This window comes from Harpia harpyja, chromosome Z (assembly GCF_026419915.1).
Source record: "Harpia harpyja isolate bHarHar1 chromosome Z, bHarHar1 primary haplotype, whole genome shotgun sequence".
Lineage (NCBI taxonomy): Eukaryota > Metazoa > Chordata > Aves > Accipitriformes > Accipitridae > Harpia > Harpia harpyja.
Window position 1 is genome coordinate 93,120,771 of NC_068969.1, and position 24,316 is coordinate 93,145,086.

General features: G+C 36.0%; 1 protein-coding gene across 5 annotated transcripts in view; it reads right to left on the reverse strand.

Moving 5' to 3' along the window:
• SREK1 (splicing regulatory glutamic acid and lysine rich protein 1) overlaps positions 1-24,316 on the reverse strand; it is a 42,342-nt gene that overhangs the window by 10,628 nt on the left and 7,398 nt on the right. For 2 of the 5 annotated variants that reach the window (XM_052775685.1, XM_052775684.1), the window contains exons 2-9: positions 19,884-20,017; positions 12,040-12,155; positions 10,497-10,661; positions 9,296-9,474; positions 8,588-8,718; positions 6,995-7,109; positions 4,322-4,441; positions 1,517-2,056 (exon numbers count right to left, since the gene is read on the reverse strand). In XM_052775685.1, the coding sequence (XP_052631645.1) occupies positions 1,517-2,056; positions 4,322-4,441; positions 6,995-7,109; positions 8,588-8,718; positions 9,296-9,474; positions 10,497-10,661; positions 12,040-12,155; positions 19,884-20,017 (1,500 nt within the window). Of the gene's footprint in view, positions 1-1,516; positions 2,057-4,321; positions 4,442-6,994; positions 7,110-8,587; positions 8,719-9,295; positions 9,475-10,496; positions 10,662-12,039; positions 12,156-12,445; positions 16,145-19,883; positions 20,018-24,316 lie in introns of those variants that run through there. The other 3 variants (XM_052775688.1, XM_052775687.1, XM_052775686.1) reach the window with 3 other exon arrangements.

Here is a 24,316-nt window from a genome sequence, read left to right on the forward strand (position 1 = left end):
CCTGTATAAAAAAACCTAACTTCATATAAAGTAGGGTTTTGTACTGTGACCCCACTAGAAAAGATGCACACTGATGTTCACTAGAATTCTTTGCCCAAGTACGTGGCATTTGAGCCTTCCATGGTGCTTTCTTAAATAGCAAGATTCTTAAAGGGGAGCATAATTGTTGCAAACTAGAGTATGAATTTTTGGTAACATCCAGCTAACTACACTTGCTATGTGACATTAGAAACTGGATCTTCCACCAAGGGTCTTATATAAGCTACACATTTGTCAAAATCTTTTTTCTACACTTACTTAGTTCAACGCTCCTGAGGCCTACAGACAGAAAATGTTACGTTTTCAAAGCTGGCAGAGCTACCTCTGCTCCACGTAGTTCTTTAACCCATGAAATAATGTTAAAAATGCACTAAAATAGGAAGCTGCATAAGCTCAAAGAAGCCACAGTATTTTGCCCATAAACCTCCAAAACAACATGGACATTACTTATAATGCAAATAGAATTTTCAGAAACCATTACACCCTTTTCTGCCTTATATGAACTATGAACTCCTGAATTTTGAGGATCATGGGAATTTTGCTTTTGTCCAGTGAAATTATTATAATACGTAGAACTTTTTCCAATTCATCCAGCATTTCTTTCTCTCAAGGTAACAGATAAAATTTGGTATCTGAATTTGACATGCGATATTACTGAACTCCCTAATTCCTGAGGTATTCAGAAAGCACTGTTTCCACCAAAGCTTCTGAACTTGTTAGCCGCAATGCTTTTAGAATATGCTTGAGTTAGTCCACTTACAGAACTTATAATAGATCTCACAGTCTCCTTTTGCTGTACTGAATTTATCCAGACTTCCACCCAGTTTAGCCGCCCTCAGAGGCAAAAACAACAGCTACATTAACTTGAATGTTTTCCTGTTTACTATCAGCATCATTAAGGAATGCTACTTTTTACTTGTACCTGGCCATCTAACCAGCTAAACAAGGTATCCTTATCTTCTAACTGAGATACATTCACATTCCGAATGGCTAGCCAGCCAAGTGACATGCTTGATTGCTGTTGTTCAGCCATCCAGCTGAAGAGTGGCAAGTACTATCACCCAACTATTCATAAGATCTACAGACCAACACTGTACAGTATGTAAGTAACCAAGGAACTATGTAACAGTGACTCAGACTTTCATCAGGATAAAGATGATGTGTGATGTCACTTTATCAGAACTTTTGGATGGCTCCAATGCAGAGAAATGGCACAAGAATCATCTCCTTACTGTCCTCAAGGACTATGCTATATGGTTATGTGAAAGGCAAGCACCAGCAGCCCAAAAAGAAACTACGTTCTATCAGGCATCATACAGAGCTCTTTGTAACAGATTTTACTTTTAGGAAAATCTACAAAACAGAAATAATACAAATTTGATTAGTAAGAGACATGCTGATATTGATACATAAAAACTAGGATGGTGCCTCACTGAACTGACAAGTCAAAAAACGCATGAAAAAATTCTAAACAAACCTGCTGGAGCTACGAGATCTTCTTGAAGAGCTATAGCTTCTTGGGGGTGTTCTGGATCTCTTATCTTTCTTCTTTTTATCATCTCTCTCCTTTTCTCGCTCCTTTTCTTTATCTCCATCTTTTTCCTTTTCTTTGTCCTTCTCTTTGTCCCCTCCTTTGTCCTTATCTCCCTCCTTGTCCTTAATCTTCTCTCTGTCTTTCTCTCCTTCTTTCTCAATCTCTTCTTTTTCTTTGTTCTCATCTACCTCTTCTCTGTCTTTTTCCTTCTCCTTATCTTTCTCCTTTTCCCTGTCCTTGTCCCTGTCCCTATCTTTGTCCTTATCCTTCTCCCTGTCCCTATCCCTGTCTTTGTCTCTGACTCTATCTCGATCTTTGTTGCGCTCTTTATCTCTCTCCCTGTCCTTCTCCCTGTTTCTCTCTTTATCTCGCTCTCTTTCCCTGTCTTTGTCTCTCTCCTTCTCCTTGTCTCGGTCTCTCTCTTTCTCCTTTTCTTTGGCCTTTTCTTTTTCCTTGACCTTTTCTTTGTCTCTTTTCTTGTCCCTGTGAAAAGCCAAACACAAATCCATTAGTTCACCATTGAACTTTCCAATTAAAATTACAACTAACTCTTTAGCATACATAAATTGCTCAAGATAAAGTATGCGTCTGTGTTGAAAAATAGTAATTATTCAGTATTTTAATTCTGTTCACCATGAGGGAAAGGTTACATAGCCAGGAAAAATTTCGAAACCAAACTGCAGAAAGGGAGGCCAAAATCAAATCAAACTGTGATCTTCAGGGCGATGTTATTACACTTTGAGAGAATATGTATCTTCACCTCACAGTTACTTTATTATACATACATAAATTAGTTTCTACATTTTGTCAGGAGATGAACTCTAGAATCTGCAAATCCACTCTTTACTAAAAGTGTGTCCACATAAAATGGACTGCAGAATAACCAAGTCTTTATTCTACAGTGTTCTCTCACACAGATCCTGGAACTGCTTGGAAGTCCAACAACAATCAATACACAGAAATAAAAAAAAACCAAGGATAAAATTTCACCAAACAAATTCTGTCTAAACTCAATAAAGACAATTCAATCATCTCTAATGTCATTAGGAACTTGAAAATTACTGAAAAATTTTTAATACACTAAAAACAGAAGCAAGGATAACAGAACAAGTCAGCTTCTTTGGGACAGGCAGAATGATCCATGTTCATAAAAAGAACAACAGTGAGGAAAATTCCAACTGATGTTCTAGTCACCAAGCCAAACAAAAATTGGTTAGATCACAGCTTTGGCTGGAAGATTACATTTGGTACAATATTATTTGGGAGTGCGAGCCTCTGTCTCTCCTTTCTAGCAGAGAGACAAGTGACTCCTAGACCTGCCTCAAGGACATGAAAATGAACAATTGTTCAGAGAGAGGAACAGGAGAAAGCACAAGAGAAGTTGATTAGCAGGCTTTTACATGTCCAAGAGAACCAGACTTACAGAATTTGCTGTGTCTATTGGTATTGGTACCTATTCCAGGATTTTTAAAGATTCTCAGAGAGACTCCTTCACACATGAAAGGTGCTAAGCACAGCCCCCACCTTTCTTCAACAGAAGCCTTTGGCTGTATCTTCTTCTCAATTGCTAATAAATAGTAGACTGTGGTATGCTCTATGACCTGACAACTTTGGTTCCCACCAGGTTTTGACAAATACTTCTTTAGAACGCTCAGAGAAGGAATGTAAGATCATAAAGATGAAACAGCATGCAATCCCTGCAATAGCAGAGTCTCACAATGACCCAAGAAGTGCCTTCCAGTTAATTTATCACAGAGATTTCATTGACTTGCCCCTTCCAGATATCTCAAGAAGGTCCAGACAACAGCAACCGAGAATCAAAAGGATCCATCAATAAAGCCCAGCTAGGTATGTAGCCTATTCCTGTTTCCACTGAGGTCCACAGATCTGCAGTTCTCTTTCCCATACAACTTCTTTCCTCAAAAAACAACAGGCAACTGCACAACCTAAGTATGAACCTCCCTTTAAATCAATCAGGGGAATTACAGAGATGAAACAGAAAGAAAAGTACCAAGACTTCTACTCATGAAGCTACATTCATAGGCACTTTTGTTTTGTGATTAGTCACTACTTCATCCCTCAGAAAATTATCCTATTATCTTGCTGGAAATTCACAGTTCTATAATTAGATGATCAGACTTAAAGATTAATAGACTAGGTAAAATATAGATGCATTAGATCCTGAAATGCAAATACGCCATATAACAGACACATACGTTTGTACCCACAGCAGCATATGGCCAATATGAGATAGCCAAAGGCAAAAATAAAAGCTGACACACAAAAACTTTATACACATTCTCCGAATGCAGGATCGAGTTCAGCCTGAATCCAACCTTCTCAACTGATATAGATCAAACAAGCATCATTCACTTTTTTGTGGGTTGCACAGGCTACACAGAAGATTAAAGTTAAAGTTTGGCAATTAAAGGTACCTATTTTTGGTCAGCTTGCACATTGGTATAAATGTAGACCAGACTATCAAAGTTTAGGTACCTCAGTGTGGTGGTTTAACCCCCGTAGGTACCATATGAGCTACTATGAAGAAAATTAACTCTATCCCAGCCCAAAACAGTACACTCAGAATTTACTTTCTATTCTTTTGTCCCACAGACAAGGCTAAGGACAGGCTAAAGCATTTAGAGATTCCAGCCTTTACCATCACCTAAAAGGTTTGTTAGATTTTTTTCAAAAACTCTGTACTGTGTGCTAAGAAGAACAGTATAATTTCTTAAAAACGGAACTCACCGAGAACGTGAGCGACTTCTTGATTTCCGCCTTTCCCTGGACCTAGACCGTTTTTTCAGGGGACTTCTGGATCTGCGTCTGTCCTTGTGTCTTGAGAGTGATCTGTTGCCAGATCTACTTCTATACAAACAATGCCAGAAGAAAAATACTTTAATATTGAAACTTCATAAAAATTAGGTCAACCAACAAAGGAAAAAACCATAAATCTTGCCTCACTACATAAAATCATGTAACAAGTTACACCTCAGTAATATACTGCCTACCAACATTCTTGCAAATACAGATACTTTATGCTTCCAAGGTGCACATGTCCTCCTTTGAAACAATGCACCATTTAAGTAATACCGTGTTTCACAATAACCTCCATGAACATTCTGGAAAATATAAATTCATATCATATTAGGATAGCTGTCCTTAGTAAATTACAGTGCATAAAATAGACACATTTCTAGCAGCTTGTAAAAATAGTTAGTTACATTTTGTTTCTTTCCCAGGCCCAGTCACTTATTGCAGTCTTGGTCACTGAAGAAAGATGGCTTTAACTGGTCTCTTTCTGCATTGTTCTCGAGCCATACAATTTAAATGAACTTTAAAAAAAACAAATCAAAGCAAAAAAAACCGCCACTATCTGTGGTTCAGCATTTAGCCAAGTTACCCTTTCAGTTGAAAGGATTTGTTAGCATGGATTTCAACTGTAACAATTCTCAAGGAAAGGAATGAGCATTTACTATATGATATGCAAATAATTTGCAGATACTCTACTAAAAATCCAATTGAAGTCTTCCAATAAACATATATAGTATAGTCGCAGATTTGATCAAGAAAATAAGACTTTTAAATATTATTATATTCTTTTTTTCCAAAATATTCCCTATTTTTCGATGATCACACTCCCTAGGAAAGCAAAAATAAAAAGCTGAATTTGAACATTAAGTTTCAAAAAACCACATCATTGGATACTTTGCCTGAGAGGTTAAGGTACCATGCAGTTTAACTTACCAAAGACAGAAAGGCCATGTATATTATTCAATAAATCCTGAAGAACAGGGAGGTACAAAAAATACCAGCTCCACCTGTCTTCTGCAGCTCAAGACACACAGAGTAATATATACCAAGAGGAGAGGCAACCATTTTTTACCTACAGCTTTGCTCTGCTTATCAGCACAGAAATACAAACTAACAGGGCAAATTAATTAAAATTGAGTCAAAATAAGACCTTGAATGAATTTTGTAGCATAGAGATGAAAACGATTTAAGTGTTTTATAAAACAGTAAAAGAAGGAAGTGGAAAGGATAGTTTATTCTTAGGGATGAAGTTGCCTCAACAGATCAGACTGGCCTTTTTTCAGCGTGTTCTCAAAACTAACAGTAGCAGTGGTAAATCATTTAGAAACATATTTATATATATATAAAACTATGAACAGTTTAAAGCACAGGTTTTCCATAAGTAAAAAAATGTATGTTTATCTTCTAAAAATCAATTTGGTTTGTGTCAATACAAAATATTACCAACATTACTGCAGTGTTATACAAGACAAAGACTGTTTTTCAGTTATGTCCTGAGTTAGGGAAACAGCAGAGAAGCAAGCAATAAGGAAGTGACCAAATTATTATTCTTGCATTAAAAAGGTACCTAGTATTTTGATGTCATTGGACAACATGTCCTGTGGTGTCTCACTATTGCAAAACTGAAGCCTGTACTTATATTGTATTTGTTTGGTAGTATAATTGATGATAACTCCCTCTGGCAATCTTTTCTGTATCTAAACAAATTCAAGTTACCTTGTTAAAAGATGATGCGTGAAAGGATACAACAGAACTGTTGCTGCAGCACTAACAACACTCAGCTTTTTAAAGGTCAAATAGATTCTAAATGTCTTTTTTGTTGTTGTTGTTACATAATGTAGCCAAATATCTTTAGATTGATTACTTAAATGCTCAAAAGACATTCCTGACATTGAAAGAATCTGAACCATTTCAGGAGGCGTTTGTACGTCTCACAGAGCAAGACTGCCTCACTCTTGGAAAAACCTTAATGGGTATTCTTTAAAGGTGATCTAGTAATTTTATTTCCTCCCACATTCCAAAACCTGTTTCAGGACCCAACAAATTTAGCAAACCAAACAAAATCTGAAAAATGAAAAACTGCCCCTAAAGCCTTTTTCTTCTGCTTTTAAAAACCATAGCTTTACATCTACAGTACGGTAAATAAAAATACTGCATTTGTTAACTCGATGTTTAAAGTTCAAGACATCAGGAACTTTCTACTAGTAAAACCAACCAGCCTATCTGCTCAGGGTCTTAACAGTAAACTACATGTTTGATCCACAAAACACAGGTAATTATTTCTTTTTAAAATAAGGGTCACAAAATTATATTATGCTACATGGCACAAAATGTACCATGAAACCACAGAAATGGTTATGCTACATGGCACAAAACATGCCCTCTAGTGTGTTGTAACTGAAAGTAATCTTGAAAACATTTAGCATTTAGAAGGAAAGAGTACCAGTTCAGAGACGAAGTTCCTGGTTACTCTGATCTGCTCAGTGTAAGTTAGTAATCTTCTCTACAGGGATACTCGTCTTGGAACTCAGTAAGAAATCTCAGTAACCATCACCAGTCAAAAAAACCCAGTATGATCTCTTAGTCCAAAATAAAAACCATACCTACCTGTGTTTTGAGTGTGATCTTTTCCTTCTAGATCGGGATTTTGAGCTAGACCTGGATTCTGAACGAGAATGGGAACGAGATCGACCGCCTTTTCTTTCACTGCTCTTTCCAGACTCTGAGAGGAAAAAACCACTTTGCAGTGTAAGCTCAGAACATTTAAAGATCCCAGTTAACAATCTGGCACAAGTGGAATGTACCACACATAGTGCAAGGGGCCTACTCTTTGCACATCTTCCTTCTTTGCAAATATCCTTCAGAAACATCCAAGAAAGTCATTGCATATACTCGTTGAGTGCAGCCATCCTGCAGCAGTACACATAAACCAGATAATTATAAACAGCTAGCTCTATTAGGAATGGGATTTATGTTGCTGCCACAATGCACAAGATCACAACATGTTCTCCTCTTGGTCTATTATTTAATATAATTACTTTTTTTTAAAATAACCTGAGAAGAATTAATTTAGAGGGCGTAATTTTTAAAACAAGCATAAAATGTAAATAATAATTAGTACTTTCTATATTTTTAGATATTTCAACCACTGCACAAATACTGAAGTTTTATTCCTCAAACATTGTTTTGCAGGAGGAAGGGATGGAGAGAACAGGGTGAAAAGTTAGATCCAAAGGCCAGGAAGTCAACAGAAACCTTTAGCAGTGACCTCACCAGACTTTGGTTCAGATTCTAAAAGACTGTTATTCTGCTGCTTAACATTGAGGAAATGTTAGAGCTGTTTTTCTTCCAACCCTAAAAAACAACAGAAAATACTCACCCATCCCCCCAAAACCCTCAAGAGTCCACACTATCTAACCTACATAAGACAATGTCTGGGTTTGTTAGTGAGAAGAATGACAAAATGTCGCTGATGAAAAGAAAAAGGAGGATCCCAACTGCAGGTTTAACAAATTGAGAATTTTTTTATGTTGCAGTTTTGCAATCAGTTTAAGTCAGCATAAACCAGCACTGAAATGTCTGTCTAACCTCTCAACCCACCAACACCTTCCTCCTTGACCTGGCATCTCAGTGTTAACAGGGATCAGGGAACCAACCTGGATGAAAAAAAGTCCTTTATAATATGTTAAGTTTTATCCCAGATTCATTCTCTGATCCCATTTGCTACAAGGATGCACACAGTCTTGAGCCAGCATGAAAAAGAGCATAGCCCAGGCACAAAATTAACCTGCTGCAGATAAGGAAAGCATAGTGTGACTGCTTTTGGAACCATACTAGCTCCCTCTGATCATGAAACTATGGCATTAATAGGTGCTAGAGGAGAACAAAACAAAATATAAAGCATCCTCTTTTAAAAGTTTTTAAGTACTTTGAACTTTAAAAGCACCAATATTAAGTATTAACTTTGTATTTTTGAAAACACTCAGTGAGAATGTATCTGAAAATAAGACATGATGAAGTAAAAAGTCAGCTTCATTCCCCTGCTTTGTTGCATGAACACAATTTTGGTTATTTTCTTTTTTTTCCAACACATATTGTTCACCTTGAGTACCCTTTTCCTGTGTTTGATAATGCTCTTAAAAGCGTGTGCCAAGGTACACACAGAACATGTCTGTTAGGTAATGAACATAATATACCTACCTGGCTCAATAGCAGCAGATATGAAAGACTGGGCTTCCCTTACTCTCTTCATCACTTCTTCCAGTTCCTTGGCAGCCGCTTGCGGTGTCATTTCAGGAGGCTTCACTATTGCATTATTGGAGTGATTTATTCTAAATTAAGGAAAAATAAAACCTTTAACTCGCAAACACTTGAAAAGGGAAAATGAAAAACAACAACTAAAAACTTCAAAGTTCAGCAAAACTACAGATTCATCCTAACACTCATCTGTTCTAAATATCTGAAATGTCTTTTATTGCTTTCAAATCTTACCACTTGTAAATAAATGTGGCACAGTATTTCCGTGTTAAAATATTTGCTAGTAGAAGTCTAGGAATCTATTTCTCTATTTCAGATCAAATCTCTATGTTAAGGCCTACTAATTACATACATATTATATAGAAAGCTTAATTAGTTCTAAGGACTTTGCAGATTCTTTCACTATTATAGCTTCCACTTTCTCAAGATTAAATACAAATATATTTTACTCAATGCCATCCATATTCTTCTCAGAGAAAGTTATGCACAACCTTGAAACTGGAGTTTATAAAAATGTTCCAGTTTGCTAACAATAGGTCCTTATATTGAAAAAATATTCATCACAGCAGTTTCTTGCACATCAGATCACAAATGTATAAGAATACAAAGAAATCTCTCATTCAATAGTCATATGGATGATTAATTTCTTACTTTAGTGGCCTGTCTCCAAACATAACTCCATTAAACGCAAGAGCTCGAGGTACAGAATTTTGGTCTGCAAATTCCACAAAAGCAAATCGTGTTGGTTGTGTCTCATCACCTGCCATTCGCACAAATTTGACTTCTCCAACTTGCTTAAAGAATTCAAGCAGCTGATCTGCTGTTGTAGTCTAGAAAGAGTCGAAGAGCTCAGCTGAAGTAAAATATATAATGAAAACAACTTATCCAATATATCAGGTAATCTAAGAGCTACAGATTTTGGAAAGATATCTCACCATTATTACATAGACGACATGAATTTCATCACGTTACACTTTAAGACAGACAGGTATTTTTTATTCCTTTAATCTAAAGAATATACTACAATTTAGAATAATGCAACCACAAGCCCTGAAGTCCTACTTCTAGGTTAAAAAAGCATTTGCACCATTTTGCACTTTTCAGGCAACTCATTTGAAATAACTGATGAGGAATTTCCTTACACACCTGTGTACAAGCTACTGACCACGAATTTTGATCAATTAAAAAAAAAAATTCCAAACAATAGTACAAGACTTAGCTTTTATCTGTTTTTCTACTAGCTTCCAGTTTGTTTTATTTTATCGCAATCAACAGTACTTTTACATTCTAGCAGCTACTTCGGCAGTCAAAAATACCCAAAATAAAATATTTATATTGCCATCAGTCAAAAGCAAATAGTTTTTCAATTAATTCAATCAACTGCTGAAAAACCAAGTTTCTGACAGACCTAACTTTCCAGTTACAGAAACTCAAAGGTATTTATGCTAATTTTGCAACTTCCACTAGGACACATCATTCCATCTTACTGTACTTAAGCAACTGCACAGTGTTGTGGGGAACAGCTACCATGATCTCACGACTTCTGAGGCATTGCTAAGCTAACACAACCCAGCTGGACATTTCACCAGCACACAGAATCATAAGCATGTTTCTTGAATTCAGCTACAGTGTGATTTCTCTGGTATCCTGCCAGAATGAATTCCACAGTTTGATCTGATCTGATTGGCACAGAAGCATTCAAAATTCAAAATATCACTAGTTACCAAAAAGGATATTATTTTTTGTTTCAATTCCTATTGTCATCAACTAACGAAAACCCTTTAACATCAGAATTCACAAATTACAATTCTAAACCTTCTTTTAGTATTTCCATTACACAAATAAAAGCTACCTGGGAATTCAAGTTTCCAACATAGACTGTTCTCCTGATTTCATCAATTTTGGATGGATCCACATTCCCCATAATTGGTGGTTGTGGTATTTCTCCCAGTGCTGTAATGTTAGGGTCCAATGCTGCCGCTGGTATAGCCCCCAAAGTGCCAAGTGAAACACCGAGCTAGAAAACACAAAACAGAATACACTTTGCAACCAAGCACTGGTGGGAGATACTTCACTTGTTAATACTTGCCTGCCTTGTACATTTCTGTAAAAATAAATCTAATGAATATAGGCAATACTTTAAGGTCCCAGCAGAGCACTTTTTTTAAAGAATAAAAATCTACCCATAAATAACCTTCTATAGTTAAGATTTTCTGTGGGCTATCATTTAAGATCTTATCAAAGAGGTCAGGCCAGGGATGCAGTGTATCAATCAGAAAACATATAGGCTTGAATTTCTAATGCTTACAGTCAATCAAATTGAGTAAGATGCCTTCAGACACTACTAATATTATTATTATTTTTTTGCCACAGCAAGTATTAGGAGTAGAGGAGGAACTGCTGAGCCCTTGCCCAGCAAGGGAAGAAGGGAATTTGCAGTGCCCAGGACCAATTTGTTCTGTAATAGATATCAGTCCACCAAAGGGACAGATAAGGTACCTTTTGGACAAACACAACATGTAAGGCAAGATTAATTACAGTTGAAATGCGAAGGATATTAAGTCAAAGTTCTTTCCCTACAGTCACTTCCTAGAGAATTAGGACAATACAGCTCTCATTTTTGGAACTGGGAATTGAAATCTCTCCTGCGGAATGTTATAAAAAAAGTCACTTGAAAATCACTATTAAATTGGTCTGCTGAGTTCCTGGTTTGAATTTTTTTTTCTCCACACAAAAAACAACTGCCTTTCCAGCAAACAAATTTTCTAACAAGTGTGAGAAATTCTCAACAAGCTACCCGTAATTTTTTTTTTATGTAACAAAGGAGAAAATACTCTATTTTAACTTGAAATTTTCCCTGAATAGGTCACAGCAGCCTGCTGATGTCAAGAAAGGCTTACAGAGGCAAAAGGGAACTGAGCAGAAGTAGCAGCAGCTAGCTCTGATGCTTTCTGTAGTGAAAACATTGTTAGGCAAACAGTCAAAAGCCCTGTTGTAGAGATACCAAGTAAAACCACCCTAATGCAGCATTTTAATAGTCCAAAGAACTGTGTCAATGTAACTATTATGTTTTAACAAATTTTTAGGAGGTGGATAGCACTGCCACTGGACAAATTAATGGGTCTAGGGAAGGACAACAATTAAAATGGACACAACCAAAATCAGTATTTACCCACTATTTTGCAAAATAATAATCTGAAAGAAAAACCCAGGAAAGGTACTTCATGGACATCTTATGATCTACCCTCAAAAGAGGCATCACAGCTAAACCCTCACTGATCTAGCATACAAGAGGACGACATCCATAGATCAGATAGTTCTTATTCTCTGAACACAGAAAAGGCTACTGAGTATAAAGAAAACCAGAAATCAAACAGCAACTGAATTTTTCTTACTGTAGTCAAAGGGGTTGGTGTAGGTATAGGAAGCAACCCTGCACCAGGCATCAGGCTTGTCATAGTAGGAGCAGGCGCCAACAGAGAAAGGGCTTTGGCTTCATCTGGGATTTTACCTGAAGAAGCAAATGAAAGCATTACACAGAGTTGGAACACTACACAGATGTTACTCTTTCTATGATCTTACAATTACCCTTGCATTTAAAAATGTAATAAATAACAATGAATCTATCTACCAGATCCTTACAAAGAAACAAATAAGAACTTAAGTTTTTCCTTTTACCCTGCTCTACTAGGAAAAACAAAAGTGAGCAAAACTTCAAAGACTAGCAATCTCATTAATGGATTATTATTTTAAAAACTGAATAATGTATACAATTATTTAACACTTTGAGCTATGGGTCACCTGTACTGGAAACTTAATGTTCATGAACCAAACGATATCAAGCATGGACGCTTTCCCAGGGCGGTGTTTTCGCGGTGATCGAAAGTTGTTTTACACATGACAACCGTTCGTGTTGGCTGCATCACTAATAGCACACAGAACATCAGATACAGAAAAGAAGAACATTTTTTAAAGTTTAATCCCCAGAAATGGCAAATAACCAAATCAGTAAAAGAAAAAAAAAAAAAAAAACACCCAAAGTATGTGCTAGCTGAAATTTGTGCTTTTTTTTTTTTAATTCCTCTGGTGCTACCTACTTTGGATGTAAAAATAAATAAAAATGAAATAAAAACTACTAAACTACTGTGACTCCACACAATACATACTACAAGTGAAGTTGGAGGTGGAGGAGGGGAGGGAAGAAAAAATTTAGATTTGTACTGTCTCACATTCTAGGTCACTTCAGTCTATCTGAAACTTTGAAAAATTAGCTTTAAATTTACTGAGATTGAAGAAAATCATAACTCATCAGTTAAGCAAGGTATATTTTCCCCAAATACCTATTTCCTACTATTTCAATCAGATTATATTCCCCCTGTAAAGATGAAGGTTTAAGTAATATCTAATCTGAATTAAACACAGGTTTCATTCAACATTAGTCACAATTAGACTGCTAAATGAATCCCCCAAAATCTTCAAAAATCGGAAGATTTAGTAGTTAAAAAATTACGATTACAATTAAACGTAAGTATTAAATTCGAAATGTAAAGGAATTTAAACTAGTATAAACATTAAAACGCTAAACTGAAAAACTACTGAAAGAAGTTTTAATTATATTAGGTATCTATGATCTATTCAAAACTGCTGGCATAATTGTATATATGCTATCCAGCTGAGCCCTTTGGTATTACCCCATGCACTTTAATAAAGTAAATGCTTTTATTTAAACACAGTTTTAAAAGTCAAGGTATACACAAATACTGTGCCAGTGGCTTTTACTGCTTTGGTTCAAACTGTGTATGTTTTAACTATAAAACTCCTAAGTTCAGGATTTAAAAATGAATATATAAATATTCTTATCAAAAAGCAAAATATGAGGTAAGTTTCAAAACACTGTGCAGTTTTAGCTATACAAGTTCCAACAGACCCCACAGGAAACATACTACTTTAAAAAAATAAAAAGAAGAAAAAAAGTGTGCACACCTGTTCTACAGATCTGCAGCAAGGAATAGGTTACAGCTGGATATGACCAAAGGACAAAATAAATCTAAATGAAACTTAATTTATATGTAGCATGGGTGGAATAGAAAAGATAAAATAACAGTACCCTTTTCTTCCTCATGCTTCCTATTTACATTTATTTTATTTATGTTAAATTTTGAGGCACCTTGCTCCTTAACATGTAACAAACCACTTGATTTTGCTATCTAAAGGAGAAAAATAGGAAAATTATTAGCACTTAAGAATTAACTGTGCAATAATGACTTCCAGGGCTTTTTAAAAAACAGGCATGCATCTGAGTCGTCATCACACTGTTCAGCACTCTTTACAGATCTCATGTTGAAGTGAGGCATGCAATGTGTACCTGAGGTGTACCTGATTTGCCTGTCTGCTCATGAGTATCAGGTACTTTGCTGCACATCCTGCCTAATATGTAGCTAACTAACGGGCTTTTAATTATACAGTCCCAGCAGCTGTGTGTGCAAATTAGGCATAGAATTATGTACCAGTTCTTCTGAAAACTGAAATACTTAAGTGTTTTCAAATTACTAATGAACCAGACCTTATCCTGAACAGCTAGTACCTTGCAATTAAGTGGATACTCATGCAGGTTTCTACAGGATCAACAGTCACGGCTCAAGTAAATCCAATGGCAGAAATGGCTCCTCAAGTGGTGTGTCTGCATTCTAATTTAGATCCTTGGTCAGTAACGTACATAAGTATATGCCTAATTTAAGTATGCGCTTACATACAGTCAATTTAATATACACTTAACCAGACAAGAGATGCTTAGGCATTTAGCCCTTTTAAACAGGAACTGAATTAGACACATAACTAAACAGACAATGAGTCAAGTTCAGAAAGATACTTAAATACAAGCCTAAACTTTTAAGTATATGTGTCATCTTACTGAAATAATTGGAATTATTCATTTGCTCAAATGTTGCTCAGGGAATCCACTGAACACTTTCGGTTAAGCAGCACCATTACAGCAGTTCGAAGAATAAATAACATGCATATCTAAATTGTAAAGTTAGCAGCATTATTTCCAGAATACTTGGTCCTTCAACAATGTAATGTTTTATTTTAAATACAAAATCTAGTTGGTCAGTTCCACACCACAAAGACTTATTCATCTTATTCAAGAATGAGAAAGGGTCTATCTCTACAGACAGATCCCTGAAAATTTGCCTGTATGTTCAAAGATACTGTCTTTTCAAAGGATCCTTCTCCAGTTTTTAAGACGAGGTCAAATGTTTTAACAATTCTATAGAAAACAAACCATTGTGGGGAAAAAAATGAAAACCTGAAATATCTTGCAAATTTACTTCCCTGTTCTTTAGATGGTTTTGAAAAACAAATTAATACGTGAGGCCAAATAACCTCACGAGTTACAGGCTTTAAGTTTTGGAGTTTTATCTCCATGAATTTAATTACAAAAGGAATACAAGCCCACAAAGATGCAACAAAATATGTGGGTTATGACACAACAAAAAGACACTGTAGTTTAACTGTTTCATTTTTTAAAATCATGGTATTTAGAAGTTGAATGGAAATGAGGTAAAGATATTTATTTTCTAATGAGGGAAACAAAATAAATATGCCACATCTATACTACCTCCTTAGAAAGACTTCTTAGAAGCTCTTGTGTTTCATAAATAACAGATTCTATGATAATTTATTTATTGATTCTTCACTTTGCAAAGGAATCTGGAAGCAGATGTGGATTAGCTCTGCATTGCCTAGAGAGACCTTATGCTTCTTAGGAAATGTACAGTTGTCCTAAGTATCAGTTATGATTGTTACTTTTTTGTATCACTGAAGTGCTTAAGAGCCATAGTCAACCTAGTCCATACCAGAATCCATTTTGCTAAATGCTGAACCGAAGTATCTGCACTAAGCAAGTACTGATCACAGTATTTTCATCCCCCTTCAAGTGCTCAGAAGACATTAATTTCCTGCTCTTTGTCCTGAAACTACATGGTTAATCCTTCCCCCCAAAATGGCTTCTGCAATAAGTAAGTTTGCTTGTTTTAAAAATACTTACAGTTCGCACCTATTCTATAAACATAATTAAAGGAATTGTTACTTTCCTTCTATTTTAAATCAATGGAAAATGTGCACTTACAAATAAAATAATTTCTGTGTGATCTAGTTCATGATTCTTACTGGATTTAGCAGCAGTGATTAAAGAGATTACACCTCCTGGCAATTACCTCAACTACCACAGCTAAATCCAACAGATCATGAAGCAAAGCTCCTCCCAGCTTCAGTGCACAGCCTGGTGCATTCCAAGTGAAACAAATTGATCCCAATGCAGCTGGCTGTAAGAGCAATGCCTGAGGACTAGACACACCACCTGGTCCACCACTTCTGTTTCAGGCCTTCCATTTCACAAGAAGAAAGAACATCACTTAGGGATGAGAACCTTCTCCATCACTCCAGCACGAACTGCCAGGGTTTTGAGATTGTGAGATGACCAAGACAACACTTTTTTTTTCCTTTTTTTTTTTTTTTTAAGAAAAAAAACCCCTCTTCTTGAAATAACCACCACTGGAGCATGTCAAAGTGCAATATACACATACATACACACACACACAGAGAACTGATTCAAACTTCCCACAAATAACAGCGTTAAAAGACAATGTGCCTCACATAACACATTCCAACCAAAACTTCAGGCTGCATTTGTACTTATGAGTGGTAAACAGTTTTTTTCTGAAAATTATAAAAAAAAAGGGTGAAATCTTACTGCCACTGACCTCACTGGAGCAAGGTTTCATTGGAAGCAAACAAGTATTTCATGACATTCAATATTCATGAAAGTTCAATTTCAGAAATATTTTAAACTCTTCTTCTATTAGACATAAATAGTAAGCCTTCTTTTAAACAGACCATGCAACCTAAAATAAAACTACTCTGCTGAGAAGAGAAAAATAGCAGAGAAAGATCATGACTTGACTTTGTAAAGTTAATTTCTCCAGAAGAGTTTCAAGTGCCCTTTTCCAAGATAAACTCATAAAGCATAACATATGAAAGAATGTATCTTAAAAACAGATGTATTTTTCACTATTCCTGTCTTCTGATACAACGTGCTCCTCTGCTGAATTTAGATGCTTAAACATATTCCAAATCAAATTTATCTGTAATTCACAGCATAAAAATTAATCACATTCTAAATTCTGTGTATACCATCCACCATTCATAAGCAGCTTCAGGTCAACTTCAAAATGAAACACTGTGAACCCTTTACAAAACACCATTTTTACAGAACTGAAATACCAGTTCACAAGTACAAGGGAAAGAGATTTAACAGAACAAAACAAAAAAAGGGACAAAATAAAATAAAATAAAAATAAAAGAAACAAAGGAAAGAAAGCAAAATAAAATAAAAACAGAGACAGGGCGTCCATCTTCAGCAGGCCAGACTTCGATCTCATTTCCCCCATGAAGGTTTCACTTGGCGGCAGGTTTAGTGGCATGGCAAACAATGCCTAACTCAGGCAAGTGTAACAGGTCTGCCTTGGCCAGTCTAGTCATCTAATAATGCACAAATATCACACAGAGAAAACATACAAAACCAAATTAATAGTCAAAATCCATCTACTAGATAATGTGGACATAAAATTTAGAATGATTAGGGTGGCATCTTTGTTTATTTTTCAACCTTTGTGTTCTCAAAGTATAATGTTTAAAGAGAAACCTACCGATACAACACACAAAAAGGTGGTATTTTGACAGCTTAATAATGTTACTTCATTTACAATTACATTTTTGTTAAATTGTTTATTAAATGTCACAAAATGAACATTGTTTTCATTGTGTAGTGATTCCCTCCTCATACCCCCTTGATTTACCAGTTTAAATACACTCCAAATTTCAGATTTTATTCTGTTTTTTAAAACCAAGTTTTCAGTGTTCCGTTTCACCTCTCCTCTATTTTCAATTCGGCGCATGAAATGTTTTATTACTGGCACCATTGGCCAAGGATATAATTTCACCTCCCAGTAGAATATAGCCATCACTACTTTTAAAGCCTGTGATACCCTCCACTGACTTCACTAACAATGCATCATATGATACATGGTCAGTCAAAAAAATCTTGTGCTGTGGTCTCCAAACCCATACTTATTCCACACAATAAATTCCTCAAAAAGTTAAACCTATATAAATTCACATCTTTATAAATTAAAATTAGTGATTCTGTTAGGAAGTTACATGGAAACAGCATTTTGACATTAAAAAAATTTGACCTCACAACCTAATCACTTGTTCACTTAATTATGCATAAATCTCCGTGCGGTCCAGAATGATTTTGAACAGTGACAGCTTCTCTGTAATATGTTTTCTCAGAAATGCCTAATAAGTCAGCTACAAATGGGGTTGGAACAAGATTTGTCAGAACTTTGATTTTATTCTCTGTCCATTCATTGTCTACCATCAAGAGACACAGGAAAATGTAGCTTTACCTGCCTGTTGCCATATCACGTCAGGCAGTGATCTCATCACAAGAAAAACACCAGGAAGTGTTCTTCATTCATTAGGCGGCAATCTTCCCTCTCTGGCAGTACTGAACCAGTGTTAAGGTCTTTTCAATGAAACATAAAACTAACATCCTGAATAATTCGTAGTCAATTATTTAGGGGCAGTTTTTCAATAGGGACTCTGGTCTCATTAGCCTTTGCAGAGCTTCAGGTGGATACAGCAATATCCTCTTCATGGTTTACGAACAATTTCAAAAAATAAAACCAAAAACCCCCCAAACAAGGCATAAAAGCAACTTAAAACTTAGGCTTCACAAAAGACAAATATATGTGCCATATGCCCCTATTAAGAAGACTACAAGAACAGGCAGTATATTGTGGGCCAATATAGCCTTTAGTGAAAGTACTTATACAGTCTATGAAATGTTGGAGACTTGTCAGAGTTTGCTAGGAACATCCCAGACCATTATCACAGCACCACTAATCTCATACTATCCAGATCGTGGTGCGGCAAACGTGCCAAAAAATGGTACTCTGGGATCACTACTAACAAACTCCAAGAAGTCAACAGTATTTTTTGAACCAAAACCTGACTCTTGCAGTTAGAAAAGTTATGTTAATAGGACGTATTTCTGGACTTGCTCTAAATATTGTTGTTCATGGCAAAACAGCTACCATGTTCAAAGTGAAGTTAGGTTCACTCCACAGCTGGAATGTTTCCACTCCAAAGAGGCAAGAAGTCCAGAACCACATGGGCAGATGCTCAATTCCACAATGATCCCAATGAAGTCAATGGGGCTCTGCCTAACTCCAGCGATATGCCTACTGTAGTGCCATGCTTCACGTAACTGTATTCAGATCTGGGATATTATACTAACAATACAAACTACCTTGTATTCAACACCTCTGTAAAAGCATGACCTCAAAGCTAGTTAAGGGAACACTTGTAAATTTAGTATTCACTAAACATATTATTAAGAGTTTTAAAAATCTTTTAAGCAGGAAGCATTCTGTACAGATCATTGCATTTTTAAAGACGTATCCAAAACCAAAAAGAAGTACCAGTATACGTAAGGAAGTCTTTTTATGGCACACAAAGTAATACTTTCCATAGTAACAAGAGAGAAAAATTGAATATTTTTTTATTAAACTAGCAGGTAAACATTTATATTCAAACAGTAATTATCACCATGAATGCTAAGTATTTTAGATTAGATTAATCAAAAATGGCCAAATGCACATATCACACATCTACAAGACAAAACTGGGATTCAGTCTAAAAAAAAAAAAGGAAAAATGATCAGTATCTTAAAAAAAAAAACCCAACAAACCCACCACACCAAAGGTGATACAATAAGATCCAAACTGCAGTGTTATTAGTGCCAGGAAATTGCCTAATCTTTTCAGTGCTCCATTGACTTCAGTGAGAACTCTGTGTGAGAATAAGCTTGCCAACAGAAACCATACTGAAGGGAATTATTTTACCTTGTTTTCCCTCAAAATATGTAGTTACTATGGAAAACTGAATTATCATAATTTGAATCAACTGTCTTTGCTGCTGAATTTCAATTAAATCTATATAATTGGGCTTCTTCATTCAATTTTTAATTTTGTTTCAAAACTTTTTTTCAAAAAGCAATAAAACAAAATAAAATAAAATAACAACAGAGCACCACCTCCTTACATGGAAAGCTTAAAACAATTAGCAGACAGGACAAAGACCAACATTACAGAAGAATGTCTAAAATACCAACCTTCTGCGCAGGGCACAACTATCAAAGCTCTGTCAATAAAAACCGTGTTAGTTAGATGCTGGGCCACACCAACACTCGATGCTTCACGAAACTTAATATAACATACTTTGGAGGAAAAAGCAAGAGGTGCATTGCTGCAAGATAAAAGGAAAAAAACGATTAGTCACATTAAATAATTGTATGCACATATTTTTAACTATTACTCCTTAACAAAAAAATAGGGTTTAGACTTCCTGAAAAAGTTAGCCAAAAGGTGAGCCTATAGAAATTTACTAAGTTGCCTACTTACTATGTCACTGAAAAAGGCATAGCATAACATCTCCTCCTTTTAAATAGAAACTTAAAGAAGCAAAAATCCCAAATTAACAAGGCTATTTTTATTTTATAATCTTAGTAAAAAACACTGACCAATACATTCCAAATTACTATTTTAAGTAGCATATTTACTTGACATATTCGTCAAGTAAATAATTTATAGTTGGGGTTTTTTTCCTCCAATTAATCCTCGTTTAGGAAAGTCAAACAACAAGCCCAGTCATTTTTCAGTGGATACTTCGGATACTAGCCCGTAATAACCGACACTCTTTCTTAGGTCTTCATGAAAGCAGTTTCATTAATTCTTATAAAGACAAAAGCAGTTCTCGAGAGTTTTTTCAAATGTTAGGTCTTAGTTCAGTAATGTAACAAAAATCCTTTTTATCATCTGCCTTAGTCTGGCATAGTGTAGTATGGGATAATGCTGGAGGAGGTAGGAAGAATTCAGTATTCGGCTAGAAGAAGGAAGAAAATTTGTAATTTGCTTTTCCATTAGAAAGTATACCAACAGAGATGTCAGAAAGCACAAGATGTAAACTTTGTAATCTTAATCAAAACCAAAGAAGTTTGCTTTAAAAAATGTATTCCCCGGTCAAGGTTTGCAACCTTTATACAAGCAGCTTACTTCTTCATATGAAGGAAGTACAGGTGAATCTTCAAAGAGAGAATGCAATAGGATATTGCTGGAACATCAGCAATTTCCATCTGAAAAGACCATCTGTCTTCTAGCAAAGCAGTAACTCATGGAAAATATGCTGCATAAACCGTTTCATCCTGACCCTACCTCAACTGAAACAGAAACACTTGACAACTTTCTGGAAGTGCCAGAAGCAGTTCAAGTTTAGCCCAACTCATCTTGTAGGCCCTCAAATTCCAATCAGGTACTCCCAAAGTAGTTGTATGGAATTAATTAGACTTCAGTATTTAAATACAAGCTCAGAAGTTTTAGACACATTATTTCATCATATTCTTTGCACAAATGAACAAAGAACTTAGTCTGATGCAGGCAGACTGGCATGTTTCTGGTTACCAAAAAGGTAACATCTAGGTAGAATATCTAGAGAGCCATCCAACTTCAAAATGGCATTCAGAAACACTTATGATGGAAAATTCTGTGTAAACAGATATACTGAGGAGGGAAAAATAAACAGGGAGTGGGAGAGACATAAATGTCAAAGTCAACCTTACACAATTTAGAAAAACATTGCAAGGTGACTACATTTCTTCTGCGCATTTGTTTTGTTTGTAGTGGCCACTGTTTTTACAGTTCCAAGTTTCCACATTCAGGAAGGAAATAATTATATAGAATGGCTTCTGACCCTTCTGTAAGGTTTTGGTTCAGAACAGTTTCCAACATCAGAGGTGACAGAGAGCTATGACTTTCTCATTACTCAGCAGAAATGTTTGCATACAACTTTTAATCTTACGTATTCTGAAGAGCCAGACTTCGCTCACTGCAAGGATTTTTATTTTATTTTATTTTATTTTTATGGCCACAGGGTTTTTTTGGTTGGTCTGGTTTGGTTTGTTGGGGGGGAAGGGGGGGGCGGTGTTTTGGTTATTTTGTTGTTGTTGTTTGGGGTTGGTTTGTTTTTAAATACACATGCCAGTGTTACAACCCGAATGGCTGAAGCCTTCACTGAAGATTCTGTGGTCCAGACTACTGAAGACTTCTAATATCTCCTGGTTTTTTTCCTTTTTTGTTTTCATTGTTAACTCAAGAACATAATTCTGGTCCAGGCAATTCCAGGCCCCATAAATAATCTTTATAAATTTCAACACCTATAGAGTCAGCTGTGGCAACTGTATTTTTATAATATTCTCCCCCCTGTATTTCCTGGATTTCAATCACAAAAGCTATGTGGAAAGTATGTTAAAAAATATTAACATCAGAACACTGCTGCAAAAGAGGGTCTAAAAAGAAGTCTTAGTACAAAGTGTTTTCTGAAGGTTACAGAGGAGAAATTCTCTATAAGGAGACCACCTCTGCTGAAAATATATCTATGCTGCATCTACATCACGGGAGATGATTAAGATCCAAAAGATCTAAAATTCTAAAACGTTTCACAGTGATTGAGTCCTCTCCTTTTACAAAGTGGGCCTCCTAAGCCTCCCCAGCAGGCTTCTTAAGAAGTGTTTCTTAGAACAGAAAAGTCCTATTCTGTTTCAATTCCTTTTGTTCCATTTTTTTCTGCTAACCTTTTCTGAGGCAGAATTGAAATAGTCTCATAGTCTTCTTCCTAGGGTTACAAAGCACTGATGCAAAAAAGCTACTCGGATGTCTCTGATTCAAGGTTACTATAATCCAGTTTCTTTAGGAAAGCAAGAAAACTCAAAAAGGAAATAAGTATCTAAATAGTATTCAGACATTTCTGCCATTTTTGTCTTCCTTTATAGGGAGACAGTAACATCCATCTCCCAACAGAACAACAACCAACCAAAAATATTTCATAAAAATGACACATTCAGAAAGCTACAGTGAAAAATCAAATTAAAGGCTATGAAATATTAACATTCCTCTAAGGGTCCAGATTTTCTCAGGGTGGTGGTGGTGGAGGAGACAACAGAAGTTATAACTTATCAAAATAAGATGTTATGGAATAATTGTGCAGATCACATTTACATAAGGCTCTGTGTGTTTTATCTCAAAGGCCTCATCTATACTGCAGTCACTGCAGGATGTTAACAATGTCTAAGAAACACTTTGTTCTAGCCTCCAAGACCACTCCATACCATCCAGAAGCAAACAGTATTACCCAGCGGGGCTTTTGACACCTAATGGAGACAGTTTGTGCCTCCCTGCTTTCAAACAACTCATTCTACAAAAATCCAGTAATTGCTCAATGAAGCTTTTCAATATTTAACTGTTCAAAAATCCTCTTACAGCCATATTTGAAGTCTTATCACTACAAATGTAATTTTGAAGGCTTCTCTGAAACACAGACTTCAACTGGGCAACAAGCGTAACACAAAAGCATGACTGAGACTAAGAATCTGATTACAGACATCGCTGATCTCCTAGTAAGATGAAAAACAACTCTAAGCTGTATGAGTGGTTGGCATACTGGAGTATATACCCAAGGCAAAAGACCTGTCACAGCCTGCAAACCAGCTTTAGATTTCAACTGTACTGCAAACTGAAAGTGATCTATAAAAACTGGTCTCAGTCTTGCTCAGAACTGTGAGAAAAAGAAGCCATACTACATCTTCTCACAAAAGTCTCTTTAAATAGCCAACAGAAAGGTACCAATACCTGCTTGAACAACGCATTTTGCAAATTTAAATGTAAGTAACTTCAGGCTGTTAAAAGCAACACACAACAAAGAGACAAGTTTCAGGGAATATTCGACAGAGCAGGGAACGCAGTATACTCTCTCATGCTCTTGTACACTCAAATGTTGGCATCATCACACAAGCATGGTTTCTCAGAGACCTTTTGCATGTGCAGGCTTGCAGGAAGCCTCCTTCCTACCTTGCTAATGGCTTCTGTGTACTCCCACTTAAGAAATCTCAGCAAGCACTGCAAGTTTTGCAAATGGCAAACTGAGGAGCTCTTGTTAAACAGCGACAGCAATTCTCCACTCCCAATATGGGAATTCAGATCTCTAACCAAATCAGGACCATACCCAGGTATTCAAAACTTCAGGAGTTTTTCCTCAGGCTTTGTGACAAAATATCACTGTAGCTGACAGCAAAGCCCCACTAAAGCCACTGTCTTCTACATAGAAGTGGCAAATCCACACGGAGGCCCTGGTGTAGTAACAACTCTTAGTACATAAACTAATACTCTTACACGGGCTGTGGTTGTTATATTATTTTCTGTTCTTGTTGACTTTTTCATCCTATCTAACCATAATTTTCCAAGTCATTTTCATATACACCTATAACTTTTCTTTATGATATTTAGGTCTTTAGCTTCAGGAAGAAACCAGAACTCATTACATAAAATTAGAGACCTGCAATTCAGTCATCCTCCTTTCCACAAGATATAAGCAAAAGGGAAAGTACTACACGTACAAGTAAATTAAGAAACCAAACAACACAGAAATCATGTTTTCTGAAAGGATTTTACAATCATCCCTACTTTCATTTCTGAGCATCTTTCATATAAAGTTGGT